General features: G+C 38.7%; 2 protein-coding genes across 5 annotated transcripts in view; both read left to right on the top strand.

Annotated features, from left to right (window-relative positions):
• LOC119263026 overlaps positions 1–18,656 on the top strand; it is a gene marked incomplete at its 5' end in the record, with an annotated part of 159,720 nt that overhangs the window by 84,466 nt on the left and 56,598 nt on the right. Inside the window, one exon of the mRNA XM_037536664.1 lies at positions 18,532–18,645. Coding sequence (XP_037392561.1) covers positions 18,532–18,645 — 114 coding nt within the window. The remainder of the gene's footprint in view (positions 1–18,531; positions 18,646–18,656) is intronic.
• On the top strand, positions 9,208–15,612 carry LOC119263025. 4 transcript variants are annotated; one of them, XR_005130044.1, is made up of 5 exons: positions 9,208–9,652; positions 12,274–12,596; positions 12,840–12,915; positions 13,425–13,520; positions 15,534–15,609. XR_005130044.1 is itself a non-coding variant. In XM_037536662.1 (5 exons), the coding sequence occupies exon 1, from the start codon at positions 11,154–11,156 to the stop codon at positions 12,324–12,326; it is 1,173 nt and encodes a 390-aa protein (XP_037392559.1). In that variant the 5' UTR covers positions 10,721–11,153; the 3' UTR covers positions 12,327–12,596; positions 12,840–12,915; positions 13,249–13,343; positions 13,425–13,520; positions 15,534–15,609. The 4 variants fall into 4 exon arrangements, 3 of the variants coding, with proteins under 3 accessions (XP_037392559.1, XP_037392558.1, XP_037392560.1); XM_037536662.1 differs by lacking the exon at positions 9,208–9,652 and adding an exon at positions 13,249–13,343 and having other exon boundaries at positions 10,721–12,596; XM_037536661.1 differs by lacking the exon at positions 9,208–9,652 and having other exon boundaries at positions 10,721–12,596.

Genomic DNA, 18,656 nt, shown 5'->3' with positions numbered 1-18,656 from the left:
TAACACAGTCTACGGCCACCAGACTACATCGGTTTAACCTTTATCTACAGCTTTAAACCTTTATAGTTATATTTAAACAGTTTTATCACGGTCTACAGCCACCAGGTCATCAGGCAACATCATTTAATGAAGTTCATAGTTTAACATTTTAACTAAATTAATTGGCTTTTTCACGCCCTTTCTAGTTATATATGCTTTCTTCTTTGCCGTTTTTAGTTTTTATTAGCATTTGTGGATGCAGTGCCAAACAATTCTCAAAAACAGTGTTTTTCAAACATGCAGTGATTTCCACTAATAACTAACTAAGAATCATGTCTGTTCTTAATGCGGTGCTGCCTGAGGGCCTGAAAATCACAGCCAGCCAATACTGGTTTTTGGCCTTGTGTAATGATTTTTCTTCAAATTCTCTGAGTCTTTTATTGATATTTTGTACCGTAGACGATGAAAAGCAAAAGTTATTTGCTATTTTACGTTGAGAAACATTATTCTTCAATTGTTGCACTATTTGTCTGTGCAGTCTTTCACAGAGTGGTGAAGCCCTCCTCATCTTTACTTTTGAAAGACTCAGAGATCCAATCATGTTATTGACCTGTGAACCACCACATGTGTTTTTTCAGCATTACACAATTTTTTTGTTGGCCCATCCCAACTTTTTTGTAATGTGTAGCTGGGATCAAATTCAAAATGTGCATAATTATTTTCAAATACAATACATTTTCTCAGTTTTAATGTCTAATATGTTGTCTTTGAAGCATTTTCAATGAAATATAGGGTTTAAATAATTTGCAGATCATTGCATTTGGTTTTTATTTATAATTTTCACAGTGTCACAACTTTTTTGGAAACGGGGTTGTATATTTGTTTGTATTTTGGTGTTTGCAAGACATCATGTTGCTTTTATAAAGGTTTATCTTCTTATATACTTATATACATTTTGGACTACATGAACCATAAGGGATCCGAGCTTGGTCCTGTGTCCGCCCTCTGTTGACATCTGGGACCTCATTGGCTCGAATACTTTTCAGAAGTTTGCTTTTATCCGTATATGGAGGACACCATGACATGTCCTCACTTACCACTCTGCTGCCACTGGGCTCGTGGTTCCCTCGTCCAAAAATTCAAGCAGTAGGTACGTTCCTAGCATATAAGGATCCACCATGACACTCATAGTGTGTCATCAAAATAAACTCTGATTGAAATCATAATGAAGAAGAAAAATGAATAAAGATGCCTGGGGTAAAAAGAGAGCGAATGCTTTTATAAAATTCTCATTAATTTTTATGCAGAAGGGGAATAGAAACAAATTTCCTGTTCCTGTTTGCACAACAAATACTTTCTGTTGAACTTCTGAAAATGTGCAAAATGCAGTGGCCTCTGAGAGCTTGTCTATTAAGTAGATGCCAAGTGTGGCTGGAGAAACTGGGTATTCAAAGAATGATTCTTGTTGGAGAAAACAGGCGTATGCAATGTAAATCTCATTTCTGTGTGAAAAATCTTTCTCACTCTGGCGACTTTGTTATTGATGTAAATAAAACTGTTGGCTTCATCTAATTTTAGAGAGAAACTCTGTGTTGTCAGTTCACGGTACTGGTTAGCTGCTTGGATAGACTGGGGAAGAGGTCCACAGACATGATATTTATATAATCCCGTTTTTTTTCCAGTTTCGATTCAGTTGTTTGGGCCTGTCTGACAGTCTTCTGACAACTTGACTGAGTGGGCAGCCAGGTTTTCTAATTAGCTTCTTCATCTGATGAAGGAAAGATTCAAATTTAAATGCACTGAAATTGTCAAGTGTGCCATGTGTTTTGACGTCTTGTGCCAAGTGAACAAGGTTGTGTATGTTGTAGGACATGGATTTTTCCCCATAGAGCTCTTGGTAGTGTTTCACAAATAAAAGCAAAATATCATTTCTATACTCAAGATAGTCTCTGAGTAGCTTCTTGCTGTATAAAATGAACACCCCTACAAAAAGGAAAAGAAAATTTTAGGGTTATATTTAGGGTGTTGTTTAAAAGAACAGGCCCAGTGTAAAACAAAATCTGCCGGAACTCAGTAGCTTTCCATCTGTCCAATTCTCTTATAGTCCTTGGTCATCGGGAGAATTCCATTGGAACACTTTTCCGTGTTTGATCAAGGCTGTTTGAAAGGCTGTCAACAGCACAGGCATGCAATCTGCAGTACAAGGGGCTCCGAAGCCACAACAAGAGCAGCCTGCGCATAACACCCAGGCATAAAAGGTGCATGTAAATAATAACCGGGATTTTGAGTAATATTTTCTTTAGCTACTGTTAAAAATGTGGCTGTGCTATTTATCCCGCTCACATTTACTTAAACTACATTTTGGCAGTTGGCCTAACGGCGTTACCATGGATACAGCAACACTGCTTAACCTCTCAACGGTAGCTGCGGCTAATGACAGTTAACATTAGCTGAGTAACATTTTATAATTAGCTACATTTAGGATTTCAGTCATAATTATTTACAGTGAATTTAAGCTATAAAACCAGTTGCCCAATATAAACGGGCTCTGATTGGATGTACATAAATGGATACTTCATTGTCCCCGCAGTGATATTTATACTGGGTGATATTTATACTGGGTGATACTGTGATACTCGACTCACCCAGTAACGTTAACCTAGTTAACTAACCTTAGCTGCTATGTAAATATGAAACAGATGGCTACAGAACTGTAAATAAAATACTTACCTCAAATTTGTCCACAAAGACAAAATATTGTAAAAACGTTCTGCTCCTTCTCCAGCATATGAGTTCCTCTGAACTCTGTAGTGAAAAAGAATACTTGGTGTTGCCGAAAAGCTTTTGACTTGCTCTAGAAAGAGTCTTATTGAGACTCTAGTATTGATTTAGAATGCGTAACGTTTTTATGAATACTGGTGTATTTTCATCATTGAGTCATATCCATCCATGAGAGAAGCCATTCTCCAGACATATCATCCAATGAAAGTTAAGGGGGTGTTCCTGGTGTGGAACAAAATATTTAATACAATACGGTTAATACAAAATAAACAAGCAAAATAAATGAAAGAGTTTCATATTGAATGTGCTTTAATACGGACTGTACCTTCTGCCAAAAAGTATTTCTACGACAAATGAATTATTGCTACAGGGGCTGGCAACGTGTACACACAAGTGTGGCTGAGTACACCTGTTTTCAGGCAGGCTGAGTGAGAAGGGTAATGCTGCAGACTGGAGCCCTAAAGGGGAGGGAACTAGGGTCTGTCAATCAATTTTTGCATCAACCAATTAATTAACTATTCTTGGCTGTGAAACACAGTTTGCATTGGCCACCCGCAGATTAGAACGAGCTGTCTGTCATTTTCTGCATTAGCCAATCTAGACGTTATTAGGTTAGTTTAACACCCACAGGTTTGGCACAGGTTCTTTTCCCCTTTGGAACCTGGGGTGGAAGTGATTTTAGTTCCGTGAAGTCAGTTCTGTGAAATCATGTCGGTAAGTAAGATGTATGTAGCTAATAAGTAACAGTTCAGTATTTCCGATTGAGATAGCCAGCTATATAGATAGCACTTCATCTCTGGCTAGCCTTATTTCTAGTATATTTATATATTTATACTGTTACTGTTTATTTAAGATGTTACCTGAACATTATGCTGCTACTCTGTACCTGCACTGTACATTTTATATACAGATCACTGTTTCCATCTCTTTTTTTACCAATAGTACTTCTGCATTTACTGTACTATACTGCAGTTCACCAGCACATTTCTGTCTCTATACCTGATACACTTGAATATCTGACTATGCACTAACTGTCTATATGTCCAGTGCACCTGTAACACTTGTCTACGCACATCTTGTCTACGTTCGACACCTGTACCTACTAGCCATGCACATTTTGTCTGTCTTTTACTGTCTTTTGTCTTTGCACAGTTTACTATGCATCATTTATTACTGCACTGGAAAAGTAGCCCCATAGTGTTTCGTTATACTGTACTACCCTGTATTGTATAATGACAATAAAGTTGAATTGAATGGAATTGAATTGAATCGAATATGTTTGTTGTTTCAATGTTTAACTCTAGATATACACGGTGAGTGAGGCGATAGTGTTTATAACCAAACACAACATAATGACTGCATCTCCTCCCTACAGTCCAACGCTGCTGTTGGGTATATTAGGCCATATGTGAACAGTCAGTTTGATCCTGCAGAAAAGCCACTGTAGCATAAATTGCTGTAAAAGTTCATGCTGGCTATGATAGAAAGGTGTCAAGACACAAGCCTTGATGGGTTAGAGCTGTTATGACCGCACCAGGGGTACCTACACAACATTAGGCAGGCGGTCTCAGTGTTATGGGTGTTGTATTTTAATATATAGTCATATCAGAATATTATGATCATTGTTTCTACGCTCATTGTCCTTTTTATCAGCTCCACTTACTGTATAGCTGCACTTTGTAGTTCTACAGTTACAGACTGTAGTCCATCTGTTTCTCTGATACTTTGTTAGCCCCTTTTTCCCCTGTTCTTCAGTGGTCAGGACCCCCATGGACCCTCACAGAGCAGGTACTATTTGGTGTTGATCAATCTCAGCACTCGAGTAACACTGACAGTGTGTGTTGTTCTGGTCCGAGTGGATTAGACACAGCAATGCTGCTGGAGCACAAACTATGCAGCAGCAGATGAGCTATCGTCTCTGACTTTACATCGACAAGGTGGACCAACATGGTCAGTGTGTTGATAGTGTGTTAATAGTGTGGACAGAGTGTTTAAAAACTTTTACAAAACTTTTAAAAACACTGCTGTGATTTGATCCACTTGCACCAGCACAACACACACTAACACACCACCACCACGTCTTCCTGCAGTGCTGAGAATGATCCACCACCTGCTCTGTGGGGGTCCTGACCACTAAAGAATGGGGTGGAAAAGTATGCAGAGAAACAGATGGACTACAGTCTGTAATTGTGGAGCTGCAGAGTGCTCTTGTAAGGTACGTGGAGCTGATAAAATGGATAATGAGTGTTGAAACAAGAACATAATACTCTAATATGACCGTGTATATTATTTCTAGTTACGCAGAAGCATTAGAGATCAGGGTGAGTGGCCGGCAAATAAAAGTCTATGTTCCGTGCAGCTGCCCATCTTCAAGACCAGCAAAAGCATGCGGTTTCATACAGAGGTGAGTTCATGTTCTTTTTGACTACATACTCACTTAAATGCACTCATTACTGTTTATGTTTGTTGTTAAAACCATAGGAGTTTCTGGGCAAACAATTGTCAAAAGACAACATCCAAACTTTTAATTTATGTTTCACCAACATTTTTCTAGGTTTTATTTAGTATTGACTGTTTTTTTTTCCTATTTCCTATGTAGATAAAGTTATTTACTGCTGCAACTTGGGATGTAAGCATGAAACCCATTATCACTGCTATAAATGCGGTGTTTTTTAATCCATCTAAAGAGATGTGTTGGCATTGAAACATGAGGCCTAGTAAAAAGCAGAGATGGGCCTCATGCTCTAGTCACACTCACACTTGTATTTTGCGTGACTTGTGACTCGACTCAAACTTGCCTGAGTCACAAGTCACTAATCAGACTGTCAGTCAATCAAGTCAAATTTGATCACAAGTATTCAATTCACCTTTATTGTCATTGTCCTAATACACGTTTGTACTGTACAACTAAACGCTGTCAGGCTAAAACTTCCGTTGCAGTGATGGATAACGGACGTGGGACAAAAGTGCAAGGATAATAGACAAAGCACAAGACAAGGTGCACAGACAATAGAGAATAAATACAATACAATGAATATGAATATGTGCATGTACAAGTGCAAGCATGTTCATGAAGGCAGAGAAGTAATTTTACATGCAAACTAAGTTACTGTATTGAGCAAACTGTAATCAATATGTAATCTAACAATTGCGATTAGGTGCATATTAATGAGAGAATACAGTATGTTTAGGTGTAGTCTGTTGAGTCTGTAAAGCCAAAAATGGACCAGCCCCTACCTACTTGATGGCAATGGTGAAATCTCGAACTGTACCACGAGACCTTCGAGCTTCGACTACAGCTCGGCATGACCCGCCATCCTTCAAGGTGCATGGAAGACAAGCGTGGAGAATGTTCTCTGTACTGGCACCCAGGTGGTGGAATGAACTCCCACTGGCTGTCCGAACAGCAGAGTCTCTTGCTGTCTTCAAACGTAGACTGAAGACTCATCTCTTTACACAGCACTTAAATGAGCATTGAATTATAAGCTGCACTTATTTTATTGTCCTGCACTCTGTATTGTATTTTATTGTATTGTATCTTATTGTTATTGTATTGCATTGAATGGCACAGAGTTCTGCGTTCAACTCTGGTTCTTTTTCTCTTGGTGTCTGCAGTGACATATTTGTTTCTAGCAGTATCTGAGCTCAGGACTGTCTTTTTCTCTAAGCTATTGATAACTAGCAAAGATACTTTCTGTAGATTGACAAAGCACTTCTTGTAAGTCGCTCTGGATAAGAGCGTCTGCTAAATACTGTAAATGTAAATGTAGGTAGACCAGGTCTGGTGTTTGTAAATAGCATCACATATGTCATGTTAACAAAGCATAGAGTGCAAGTAATAAGCATAGACGGGTGGTGTTCAGCTAGTTAATAAAGTACACAGCTGTAAGAAGTGATTTGTACAGCTCTGATAAAAAAACTAACTGTGCCTATGTCTCGTTTCAGGCCATCATGACTGGACGAAGACCCTCTAAGTGGCTGGAAAACTATAGAAATCCAAAAGGTGACCTGGTAATGTCCTACATAGAGGATGAAGGAGCCGTTGACCTTGTGTTTGGCTACCTAAACAGTCTACTTCAGAAACCAAAGTCAAATTTACCTGGGATGTTCTCATGCCAGAGGTATTTGTTTGTTTGTTCAATTAGAATGGCTGACGAAGCTGGTCTACTGAATGAAAACATTTTTGTTTGTGGTTCTAATAGCGTGTTTTCTGAAAGGCCATTATTGAAGCGTTGATCCAGACGGAAGGACTTTCCTCTCCAAAAGCAGAACAGAAATTCCTCGATGGTCCAGTATACACGCAGAGGTAAGTAAAAAATTTCTGTTACCGCTGTTAAATAACTACTATGAAATATGAACTAAATAAATGTTAATGATCTGTTGCTTAGTTGAAGTTATATATTCCTTAACATTCCATATGGCTTTAGTGAAAGAGAAGAATTTGACATCTGGATTTCGGAGAGCATGTTGAAGGAGGGAAAGCACTACTAAGGAAATGGAAGCTTTGGAAGTACAGAATCCTCACCACATGGTGCTGTGGTGTGTGTTTTGTTGTTTGGTTTGGTGTGTGTGTTTTATTATGAATTAACTATTTTTGTGACATTTGGAAAAAAAAAATATATATATAAAATGAACGCTATTGTGGAGTCTTTCTCTTTCATTTCTACAACATTTTATGGGCAGCAGCTGACGAGAAGCAAAAAAAGGGATACAGATACAAAATCTGAGAGAACGTTGTTTATCTAGAGCCCTACTGACAGATAACCAATTTGGTTACAACTTATCATGTATGATCAAAAGTATGGAATATTTAGGGAGTATGAGTAATATGTTGCAATGGCTGCGATGGACTGGCGCCGTGTCCAGTGGGTATTCCTGCCTTGCGCCCAATGATTCCATGTAGGCTCCGGACCCACCACAACCCTGGCCAGGAAGAAGCAGATAAAAAGATGGCTGGACAGATGGGTGTTGTAATGGGTATTACACAAGATGATGCTATCAGATATAAACTGGGAAATATGACCACAGTAACATGGTATATAGAGCTTTTTCCTAAGTTAGGGAGGTCTATACATTAACCGTCTACCAATCTATCAATTATCCTTCACAAAAGACTTCTTAATCATTCAAATATATATCCGGTGGTGGTCAAAGTACGCAAATCATGTACTTGAGTTGAAGTAGAGATACTCAAGGTAAAATATTACTCCAGTAAAGTGAAAGCACGCCCTTTAGACCTTGAGTAAAAATACAAAAGTGTTACTCTAATATCTCAATTAAGTACTAAAAGATGAATTATGGCCTGTTATCAATTTTATAACAACTGCTTTTAGGTGAAAGTCCTCCAGCGTCTCTCTTGGTAAACCAGTCTTTTAATAGAACGTCATTAATTAGCGACGCTGACGTCTAATAAAATGAGCATAAGCACAAAACACTGAAGGTAAACAGGTTCCATCAGGCAGAACCGAGTGGCTCTGAAATCACTTTCTACACACAAGCAAAGTTTCAGTTTAAGATTTATTTACAACTTAGTTCCAAGTTTAAGTTTAATAAAAACTGGCTTTAAACTCAGGATCAAAGATGAGCTCCTTTACTGTGTTGATCTGTAGGCCTCTGTTCATAAACATAAACCAGCCCAAACTAATTTACTATAAAATGAAACGGTGTTTGTAGGAATTCAGAAAAAAGCCGCGTCAGTCACGACTGCATATGTGGACGCATTTCTATAGCGTGTTGGTGTCCCGCTATAGTCAGGAGGAATATGTTCTATAAGTTCACTAATGCTCTGATGTGTGATGGTCAGTCAGTGTGGGCGTTGACCCCATCCTGCCTTTCCTGCCCAACTGACCTAAAAGCTTGTACGCATGCGCACATCAGACAAAAGGAGCGACAGGTTTCACACAATCGTGGAGTAAAAAATAAGATATGAGACTTTGAAATGTAGTGGAGTGAAAGTAAAAAGTCGCACACAACAGAAACACTTCAGTAAAGACAGATGAAAAAGTCCAGTAGTGAATGACATGTCTGGATCTGAAATAAGAAATGAGCTGATATTTAAGGCGAGCTTCAAACTATCTTCCCAACTCTGCGTGTCTCAACAGTGTGGAACGCCTTTTTGCACTTTCCTTCAAACCATTGGCTGATGCATAAAATCAGTCACAGGCCCAATGCACGTTGATCTCTGTTATATTATTCGCTGATGCAAGAAATGATTGACAGTGTCTCCGCCCATTCGTTACGCCAACTGGTTCTCCGGGCTACAGACACATATGCTTGGGCCGAGGACACCTGTTTTCAGGCAGGCCGAGTACACCTGTTTTCAGGCATGCCGAATACACCCGTTTTCAGGCAGGCCGAGGACACCCGTTTTCAGGCAGGCCGAATACACCCGTTTTCAGGCCGAGGACCCCCGTTTTCAGGCAGGCTCCGCGGCGACGGGCGCGATTCAGCAGCGTTTACCTGAGCGGCAGAGTTGTCAGGTTCGCGGCTTTCACGCCAAATTGGGCTTGTTTGAAAATCCAGTCGCGGGTGAAAATTCAGGGGTGGCGGGTGCGTTTTTCTGGGCTATTTTTAAAAATTACCGCGGGCGCCAAAACAAAAAAAGTGGGTGTTGCCTTGGATGTTACGTCAACATGGCGGGCAAACGTGCAAAAGTCCACAAATGGAGGACAGCGTGAGACGGAGAGCGGGAGCGAGAGACAGAGAGAAAAGGACAGCGTGAAAAGGAGAGAGGGAGCGAGAGACAGAGAGAAAAGGACAGCGTGAAAAGGAGAGAGGGAGCGAGAGACAGAGAGAAAAGGAGAGCGGAGAGAGAGTCAGCGATAGAGAGAGAGAAAGAAACACAGAGACACCATTTTGAAGAGAAAACAGCAGTCGCTAGCTAATATGCCAGGTAAATGGGGGAAATACGGGAGGCGGTATTGCAAGGACTGGGGAAAAAGAAAAAGGTTTGATGGAATGGGTTAGAAGTGTCCCTAATGACGAGAAAAAGGCATATTGCAAATACTGCAAATGTGAAATAAGAGCTCCTCACAGTGACCTGATTGCTCATGCTGCCACAGAAAAACACAAAAGAAATGCTGCTCCATTCTCAAATGCCAGAACGTTGTTTGACACAGGCAGCTCGTTTTACAAGATGGAGTATTGCAGTGGAAGAGGCAGAGTTGCAGCTGGCTGCTCATGTGGCATGCCATTCAAGCATTCTAACTGTTGATCATTTAGGATGTGTAGTAGAAGACATTTCAAAGAAAGGCATTAGTTTACACAGAACAAAATGCACAGCACTGATTAATTCAGTGATTGGGCCTGTAGCACATGAAGATCTTTTAGAGGATATAGGGAGTGGGCCATACTCTCTAATCGTTGATGAGAGCACAGATGTTACAACCAAAAAACAGCTATGTGTAGTCATCAGATACTTCAGTAAAAAACACTCTCAAATCTTGAGCACATTTGCAGGAATTTTACAAATTGCATCTGGTGATTCACTGACAATAGCTAATGCTTTATTCAAGTTCCTGGATGACAACAAACGGTCTGTACAGAATTGCATTGGTCTTGCGACTGAATAGATAGATAGATTCAACTTTATTGTCATTACTCAGTACAAGTACATGGCAACGAAATGCAGTTAGCATCTACCAGAAGTGCAAATAGTAGCAATAGTGCAACCTTATAGTATATAGAATAAATTACTATTATAGATATGCAAAAATAGATTATAGGTGTGTAGATATATACATGAACATGTTGGAGATGTACACTGTATTGAATAACTGTTGCGATGTGTTATTTACATGGCAGTAGAATGTTAAATTTGTGCGATGGTAATAATAATGAATAAAACAACAGCTCTGATTGGTGAGTGTAGTATGAAAGGCAGTGTTCATAGTCCGCTGTGTGCAGTATGAGTGGTACTGTTATCAGTGAGGTGTGGAGTTCAGCAGAGTGATTGTGGAGGGAAAGAAGCTGGTTCTGGCCCGGATGCTCTTGTATCTCCTCCCGGATGGAAGTAGGTTGAACAGTTTGTGGTTGGGGTGGGAGGGGTCCTTAATGATGGTGGTGAATGTCTTTGATGGCAGGGAGCTGCACGCCTGTGATGCGCTGAGTAGTCTTTACTATCCTCTGCAGGGATTTCCTCTCCGCCACAGTGGAGCTACTGTACCACATGGTCACACAGTTGGTCAGTATGCTCTCGATGGTGCATCTGTAAAAATTTGTGAGGATCTGAGGAGATAGCTGGTCTTGTTTTAGTCTCCTCAGGAAGTAAAGATGCTGCTGTGCCTTCTTAATGAGATGGGAGGTGATGGTTGCAATACAATGTGTGGACAGCATAACTCAGTGCTGCAGAAATTTCAGGAATGTAACCCCCGTATTGTCTACATCAAGTGTGTATGCCATTCCCTTCTGTTTTGCCCCGAAATGTGGAGTACATGGTTTCACAGACCTACAGCTGGTTTTCAAATGCCACCAAGAGGCTTCAGAAATATGCAAAATTGTACAAGACCATAAATGTAGGTGAAAATCCTCAGAAAATACTGCAGTTAGCAGACAGTAGGCGGCTCGCCATCAGTGAGTGTGTCAACCGTATCCTTACACAGTTCCAGGAGCTGAAGTTGCATTTCCAACTGGCGAAAGATAGTGAAAGAAGCTATGCTGCTGAGTTGCTTTACCAAATGTACAGTGACAAAATCAATCTGATCTACCTGAAATTCCTTCAACCAATTGTGTCAGAATTAAACAGGATTAATCAAATATTTCAGCTTGACACAGCCAATCTTGCAAAACCTCTAGAAGAACTTGTAACATTCTACCAATCACTTCTTGAGCGAATTGGGCTGCCACAGACATTCAAGAGCTGGCATGACATCATTGAATTCAACCTGTCTGATCATCTTTTGCCCATTGATGCTGTAGATTTTGGGGTTCAGTTCTGTCTTGCTTTGCACGAATCAAGGGGAATAAGTGACCAGGCATTACAAGACCTGAAAAGCAGATGCAGGGACTACATGCTGGAATTGGCTAAAGAAATCAAAAAGAGGCTTCCAGATCATTTGAAACAACTAGAGGCTCTAAAATTTCTGCCACCAAGCAATGTTCTGCATGTGAATAAGCCAAAGTTGGATGATTTTCCCTTCTTCGCTCACTTGAAAGGAGACATAGGAAAAGCAGAGCAACAGTGGAGAATCATACATACTGTAGATTGGAAAAACAAAGAGGACAATCAAATTGAGGACTTCTGGATAGAGGTTGCAATGCACACAGATGCTGCAGATGACAGGGATTTTGAAGAACTGGGCAACTTTGCCTTGTCTCTGCTTGCTTTACCATTCAGCAACGCTGCTGTTGAACATTCATTTTCTCAAATGAACCTCATAAAGAATAAGCTGCAAAACAGGTTGGAGCAGAAAACTCTGCTAAATACAATGAGAATCAGAGCTTACATGCAAAGGAAAAAAGAGTGCTGCCATAAATTCAAGCCATCACCACGAATGATCTCTCTCTTCACTGCAGATATTTACTCAGCACTTGCTGAAGAAGATGAGGAGGAGAGCACAGATGTTTAGAAGAAAAAAGTTTGAAGACTGTAAATAGTTCTTAAGAAAACAGAAATCTAAAGGAAAGCAGTAATATAAAATGTTTGAAATGGAGGAGCCCTTAAAAGTCAAGAATAAAGGAAAAAAGATAACAGAAAATGGCAAACATGGCATGGAAAGAACTGCCCAAAAGTTCATAATAGCTCTTCATGTAACCAGAAATCACAAGATGATGAAAAAAAATGTTAAAAGAGGATCAGAGGAGAGAAGAGAGTTCAGGAGGGGCAAGAACAGAAATGAGTAAGTAAAAGTTTTCTTTTTGCTAATTATGTTAATATTAAATGTTCTTGACTGGGATATAAAACTGATATAAAAGAACTAATAAAACACAAATGTTAAAATATTATTAATGACTTTAATATAAATAGCAAGACTGATAATAAATCCCATTTGCTTCAAATGTGTGACAGACATATATCTTGGGCTGGTTTAAGCTTCTGAAGGGCGGGTTTTAGACTGACTTTGGGCTGGATATTTTTCTAGGACCTGGCAACCCTGCTGAGCGGAGCTGCGTTGTTCAGAGGCTTCACGAAGCTGGGAACGTTGTCGAATTCATACCGTAAGTCGCCCGCGCTTCGTAAAAAGCTCGGTCGCGCTGTCTGCACTAAAGGTTCAAGCGCGCGCATAAACCGCGTTTTACGGTAACAGCTCGCGCTTTCACGTGAGAAATGAGCATATGAGCTGTTATTAGACAGTCTGTACAGCGCGTATTCGGCTCTGTACAGACCACAACTTGAAGTCCCATGAAACAGGCGAATCAGAGTGCAGACCACCGTATTCCTGAAGACCCCTCTCTCTGGAGTGATAGTACAGTAGTCATGTGCATTAATGACATGTTGGGTTGTAGATGTTCATTTGGTAACATAAGTTTGCTTTTTCATATTCTACACAGAGAATAAATGAAAGGCAACACAGCAGCTATTCTCCGTTTGGCTGCCCCAAAATCATGTGACCTCATAGAAATGAGGGTTTAAAGATAAAGATTTGGTACGCTCTGTCTTTTTCAGAATATCTATCTTTCTGCTCCTTTTTATTCAACTTAATGCCGTCATTTTATCATTCATTTAGACCTATAAAATCTACTGCAGCTGGAGGTTCGGGCTTCCCTGTGTTGAAGCGCTACTACTGGGCTGCTGATGCTAGAATTCTTACCTGCTGGCAGAGGTGAGCTCCGGGTCACATATATCTAAAAACATTTTCAGCAAGCTCATTTGTAAGTAGTTCTTTGAGGATTTAAAATCCAATTAAGAATTTATTTTCTACTGCCAGTTTCCATTTACACCCCAATAGCTGATATATATTATATATATATATTTTTTTTTTCTTCTTTTTTAAATCCTATCCCAACTAGACAATGTTTTCTCAACATGGAGAGAGATTTGACTAAAGTACATTATGGTCATCTATATAAATGATAGTTTTGCTTCCTTTGCTCAACTTAAAACAAAATTCAATCCTTCTCATTCATATATTTTTTTAAATATTTGTAACATAGACATTATGTCCAAAAAATATACCATAACTAAGCTGATGCAACATACTATATATGAGCTATTCCTATCTAATCCTGACTCCAGACATTTAGCTTCTCGCTATCTATCTATAGCAAAGAGGGGAAAGTGAACTCTATATTTTACTCAGTTTAGTTTTGGAGAAATAAAACCTGTATAATATCTTAAAACTGAATAAGCCGTTATCTGGAGTTTACGTAGCATTGATGAATTCAGGAAAAACTCTCCTCCCACTTTTCATCAGACAGTGTTTCATCAAGCTCTGTAGCCCATTTTTCCTTCAGATTGTTGGAATCAGAAACGAAGCGAGAAGCTAAATGTTTTTTTGGAATTTCAAGAAGAACGACTCCGATTTGAGGGAGTGAAATCTATAGAGGGAGAGACGTGGGGTGACTGGTGCTGGAGTTAGTTAAACCCTAAAGGGGAAATGGTTGCGATGTTGAGTCATTCACAGGGGTTTGGGGTGAAATGCCCTACGATTGTGGAACCAGACGTCTGAAGAACTCGGTGCCTCTGAAAACTCCCTCTTAGAAAGTTATTATATGAAATGGTTACTTGCATATATACTGCCTGATGCCTGAAATTTATTTTATGGTAGCTTTGTGATCAAATTTTAACTTGCTTTTTTTTTTACGTCATGAATGCCGGAGGGGTTCATGCAGGACAAAATAGTCTCCAAAGAAACCCCCCCCCCCCCTTATCACCATTACACAAAAGCACTTGTAGGTTCACTGGTGGTTTCAGATAGTAAATAAAATGGCTGTATTTGTGATGTACTCATGGTGACCCCTGATTCTAGAATAGAATAATATATAATGCATTTTATTCTAGGTTCTAGGTATAGAATTTATTTGATTATTTATTATTGTATAAATATACTCAGCTCACCCTGAAAAATATGATTTCATAATGATTTAGCCTAATATATATTTATAAGTTTACTTTGCATACTCTTTCAGTGTTTTCATCTTGTATTTATGCTAAGCTTCACACAGCGCTTTGAAACATCATGATCATGAATGACCTCACTTGTAACATTAAAAAAAAGGCGACATTGAATACTGATCTATTAGTCAATCTGTCTATATGTCTATATCGAAATTTTAGCATCTTTTTCGTACCATCATCTTACATGTGGTTTCATTTATATATATATTTTATTAATATAAATATAACGTGTGTGTGTGTGTGTATAAGATAAGTAATGTTTCTATCTTGGGGGAGTTATTATGCTCTAACATATTCATTATCTGTCCGTCATTATTCGGGTATCGTTCAGATGGATGCAGATGGACCCAATGGAATTGCTCATTTTCATAAGCAATAAAAATGTAATACATATTTATATATTAAATATGTATAATATTCTCATGAAGACATTATTTGTTTTGTGTTAAAATATTGAGATGGAAAGCACGAGTCATTGTTTTTTGTTACCTCGGTTTGTGTTTGAATATTTTGCCGTATGTAAGCTATAGCCTGTTGACATTGAGCCCCCCAACAAGTCAGACCAAATTTGCACCTCGTTTCTAAGTACCATCAAGTTTTATTTTAAAATACATGATTTATTGGTGTCAGAATGTTCAGTGCATGACATAGATTTCCACAGTTAACAAAACCGAATTCTCAGTCACAATAAAAAATTGATTATGGTTTTGTTTTACAGTTTGCTGAATGCATCCTGAGAGATGAGGCTGTTTCCTTTATCTCAAGTGTGTGGAGGACATAAGAAGGGAAATAGCCTCTTTGCTCCTTCAGATAACTGGTAAGGGAACCTCTAGGCCTACTAGTTTACATTACATTTACATTTACATTACATTACATTACATTAACGGCATTTGGCTGACGCTCTTATCCAGAGCGACTTAAAATTTGATCATTTTACACAAATGGCCTGACTGCATGTCTTTTGGACTGTGGGAGGAAACCGGAGAACCCGGAGGAAACCCACGCAGACACGGGGAGAACATGCAAACTCCACACAGAACCCAGGACCTCCTTGCTGTGAGGCGACAGCGCTACCCACCACGCCACCGTGCCGCCAAGTAGAAAGCAAGTTTAAACTAGAAGCAAGCAGTAATAATTGAAACAAGAATCTGAAAGTTTAATACTTTTGTTATTCTGAGTTTGACTAAACTCCCCTTTTTATCAACATTTATTACTTTATCATAAATTTGTATTGTTTCATTTACAGTCCAGTTCAGTTCTGACAGATTATTATACGTTAGTTAGATTTAAAACCGACAATGGTGATGAATATATCTGTATTCAAACATTTAGATTGGCTGTAAGCATTGTCCGCAGTGATTTCATTACAGCTGTGTTAAAAAGACTCCAGAGGGCAAGGACTACATCTGTGATGCTTGTAGTAGAGATTAAACTACAAGTAGAAGTAGAAAAAATGCAGTAACAGCTGTAAAATACACTGTAAATAGTGTAAATATAGTGTGAATATTGAGAATATTTAAGTAGCTAATTTAAAAATGTATCAGAATTTAAATTACATTTTTATGTTCTTTTGGATATTTGTAGTGGGAGATGTTATATTTTGTTTGCATTAAGTAGTAGCAATTTTTTTTTATTTGTCAGGGGGTTTTACATACAAATATATATAGTATATATAGCAAGTTTTCTCCTGAGGTATTTTGTTTCTCTGTCCCCAGAAACACACACACACACACACACAGTGGTGTGAAAAAGTGTGTGCCCCTTCCTGATTTCTTTTGCATGTTTGTCACACTTAAACGTTTCAGATCACCAAGATAACGCAAATAAACACAAAATGCAATTCATAAATGAAGGTCTTTATTGTTCTTCTAATTTTAACGAAACAGTTGTATCTAGTGCAATTTGAAATGAAATACATGAAGTGTTTAAAGCTATTATGGTTTAGAAATGCTCAGCTTGTGACAGGCTCCTTTACTAAACATTTTGTTGATGTCACACCAGAGAACAAATTTTACAGCCAATGGGTGAAAAATTAGGTATACAAGTATGTAATTTTATGTGGATATACAAAAAAATTCCAACTTAAATTTGAGCTGTCAAACTAATTTTTATCTGCACTGATGATAATTTCCTTTTTTTCTGTGGCACCTATCTTTTGTAATTCTAGATTTCTACATGTTCCTGTTAATTGAATTCCTGGGCACCAAAACAGTGGCACTGGTGCCCAAAAGCTGGGGAAAGCATGATGTCAGAATTCTTAAATCATGCAATAAGCTATTCCAAGTAAGTATTTTTCGTTAAAACTGAGGCTGGCTTTACACTTGGAAAGTTTCACACAACTAGATGTAGGTCGCAAGTTGCATTAAGCATAATTTCTATGCAACTTGACAGTTACTCACTCAGTCAGTCACTCATCATCTAAGCTGCTTATTCTTCAGGGTTGTGGTGAAGTTGGCAGTTACACAAACCCAAATAAAATACACCAGTACACTGAAGTATTTTACTAGTTGCCAAGATTAGTAGCTACTTAGTTTTTAAAATTAAAATTCCATGCAACATGTTGCTTACCTTTGTATCTTCAGTTGTATTGCCTTGCATCATTTTTTTTTCCAAGTATCACTGTTATATTTAAAGTATGAGAGCAGTCCTTATATGTTGCATATTCTAGATTATACCAGCCAAAACGATTGTGATAACCGCAAGCTATTGCTGTGGCTGAGTTTCAGAATGGTTTTAAGTGAGTTGTGTGAGGCTTTACATTTATTTACAACACAAGAGGGGGAGTGTGTGTGATGGCAAAAAACATCACAGCTGCTGGTCATGGGCTGCACAAGCTGAAGACGAAAGAACAGTTTTGCATTCTCATAGAAATGGAAACAAATATCAAATATAAAGTATTCAACTAAGCTGTATAATTTTGTATCATGTTTTGTCCACCAACCAGAGAGAAAAAATAGGATCTTTTTAAATTGTCATCTTTATCCTTGTACAGCACTGTGTAAAAGCACCTAACCAGTTTGTTTAAACATTTATCTGGGCATTAAGTGAGTGTTTGCCAGTAAACACCAGATAACGTTAGAATAAAATTAAACAATAAAACATTGTATTAAGACGTTACAAGAAAAAATCTTGTGAGCTACTTCAAATAACTCAGGTTTTGTTTCTTCTGCTCTCCAGCCATTGCATAGATTTGTTTCAGTTCCATCAACATTACTTGCATTAATTTAAGATCGTTATTTAGAAGCAAGACAGCAGCTAAGAAAACCCCTGACTCAAGAGGAGGAGATTAGAGGCAGGAGAAAACATAAACCAGTGTTTGAATGTTCCTATTTACCAGTTGTATGATATTGCTCTTCATTCAGTAGAAGCAGTTATTGTATTAATAAGAGATTATTCAGATCAACATTTATATTTAATAGATTTCTTTAATATTCTTCTCCCACACTGTCATTTTTATTTATTTATTCATTTTTGGAGACACGGACAATGACAGCGAGGAGGAAGTGTTACCAAAAAAGAGAGCCAAAAGTTCACAGAAAGCACTCCAATCCTTTCATCTCCTGTCATACCCCCTCCTCCAAGCACATCATTTATTCATTTTTCTTCAGATTTCCCCTCCTCTTTTTAAAAGTGTTCAAATGTGAGTTGTCACTTTGTATGAGTTGTAACTTTATGTAAACCCCTGCGCCACACTGTGAAACTTTGTGCTCTTCTAGAGGTTCCAACTAGAAGTCATTCAGCTCCAATACCCAGGCAGCCCCCTACTGCAAGGCTGTACAAACCTGTCTGGAAGGGGGCGGGGTCATGAACAGAGAGTATTCCCTGCTCTGGTGAGTATTAC

This window comes from Pygocentrus nattereri, unplaced genomic scaffold (assembly GCF_015220715.1).
Source record: "Pygocentrus nattereri isolate fPygNat1 unplaced genomic scaffold, fPygNat1.pri scaffold_74_arrow_ctg1, whole genome shotgun sequence".
Classification (NCBI taxonomy): Eukaryota; Metazoa; Chordata; class Actinopteri; order Characiformes; family Serrasalmidae; genus Pygocentrus; species Pygocentrus nattereri.
This window is presented reverse-complemented; position numbering and strand designations above follow the sequence as displayed.

Excerpts from the sequence above, each read along its gene's own strand:
- LOC119263025 (XM_037536663.1), top strand. The coding sequence starts at position 11,154 with ATGCCATTCCCTTCTGTTTTGCCCCGAAATGTGGAGTACATGGTTTCA.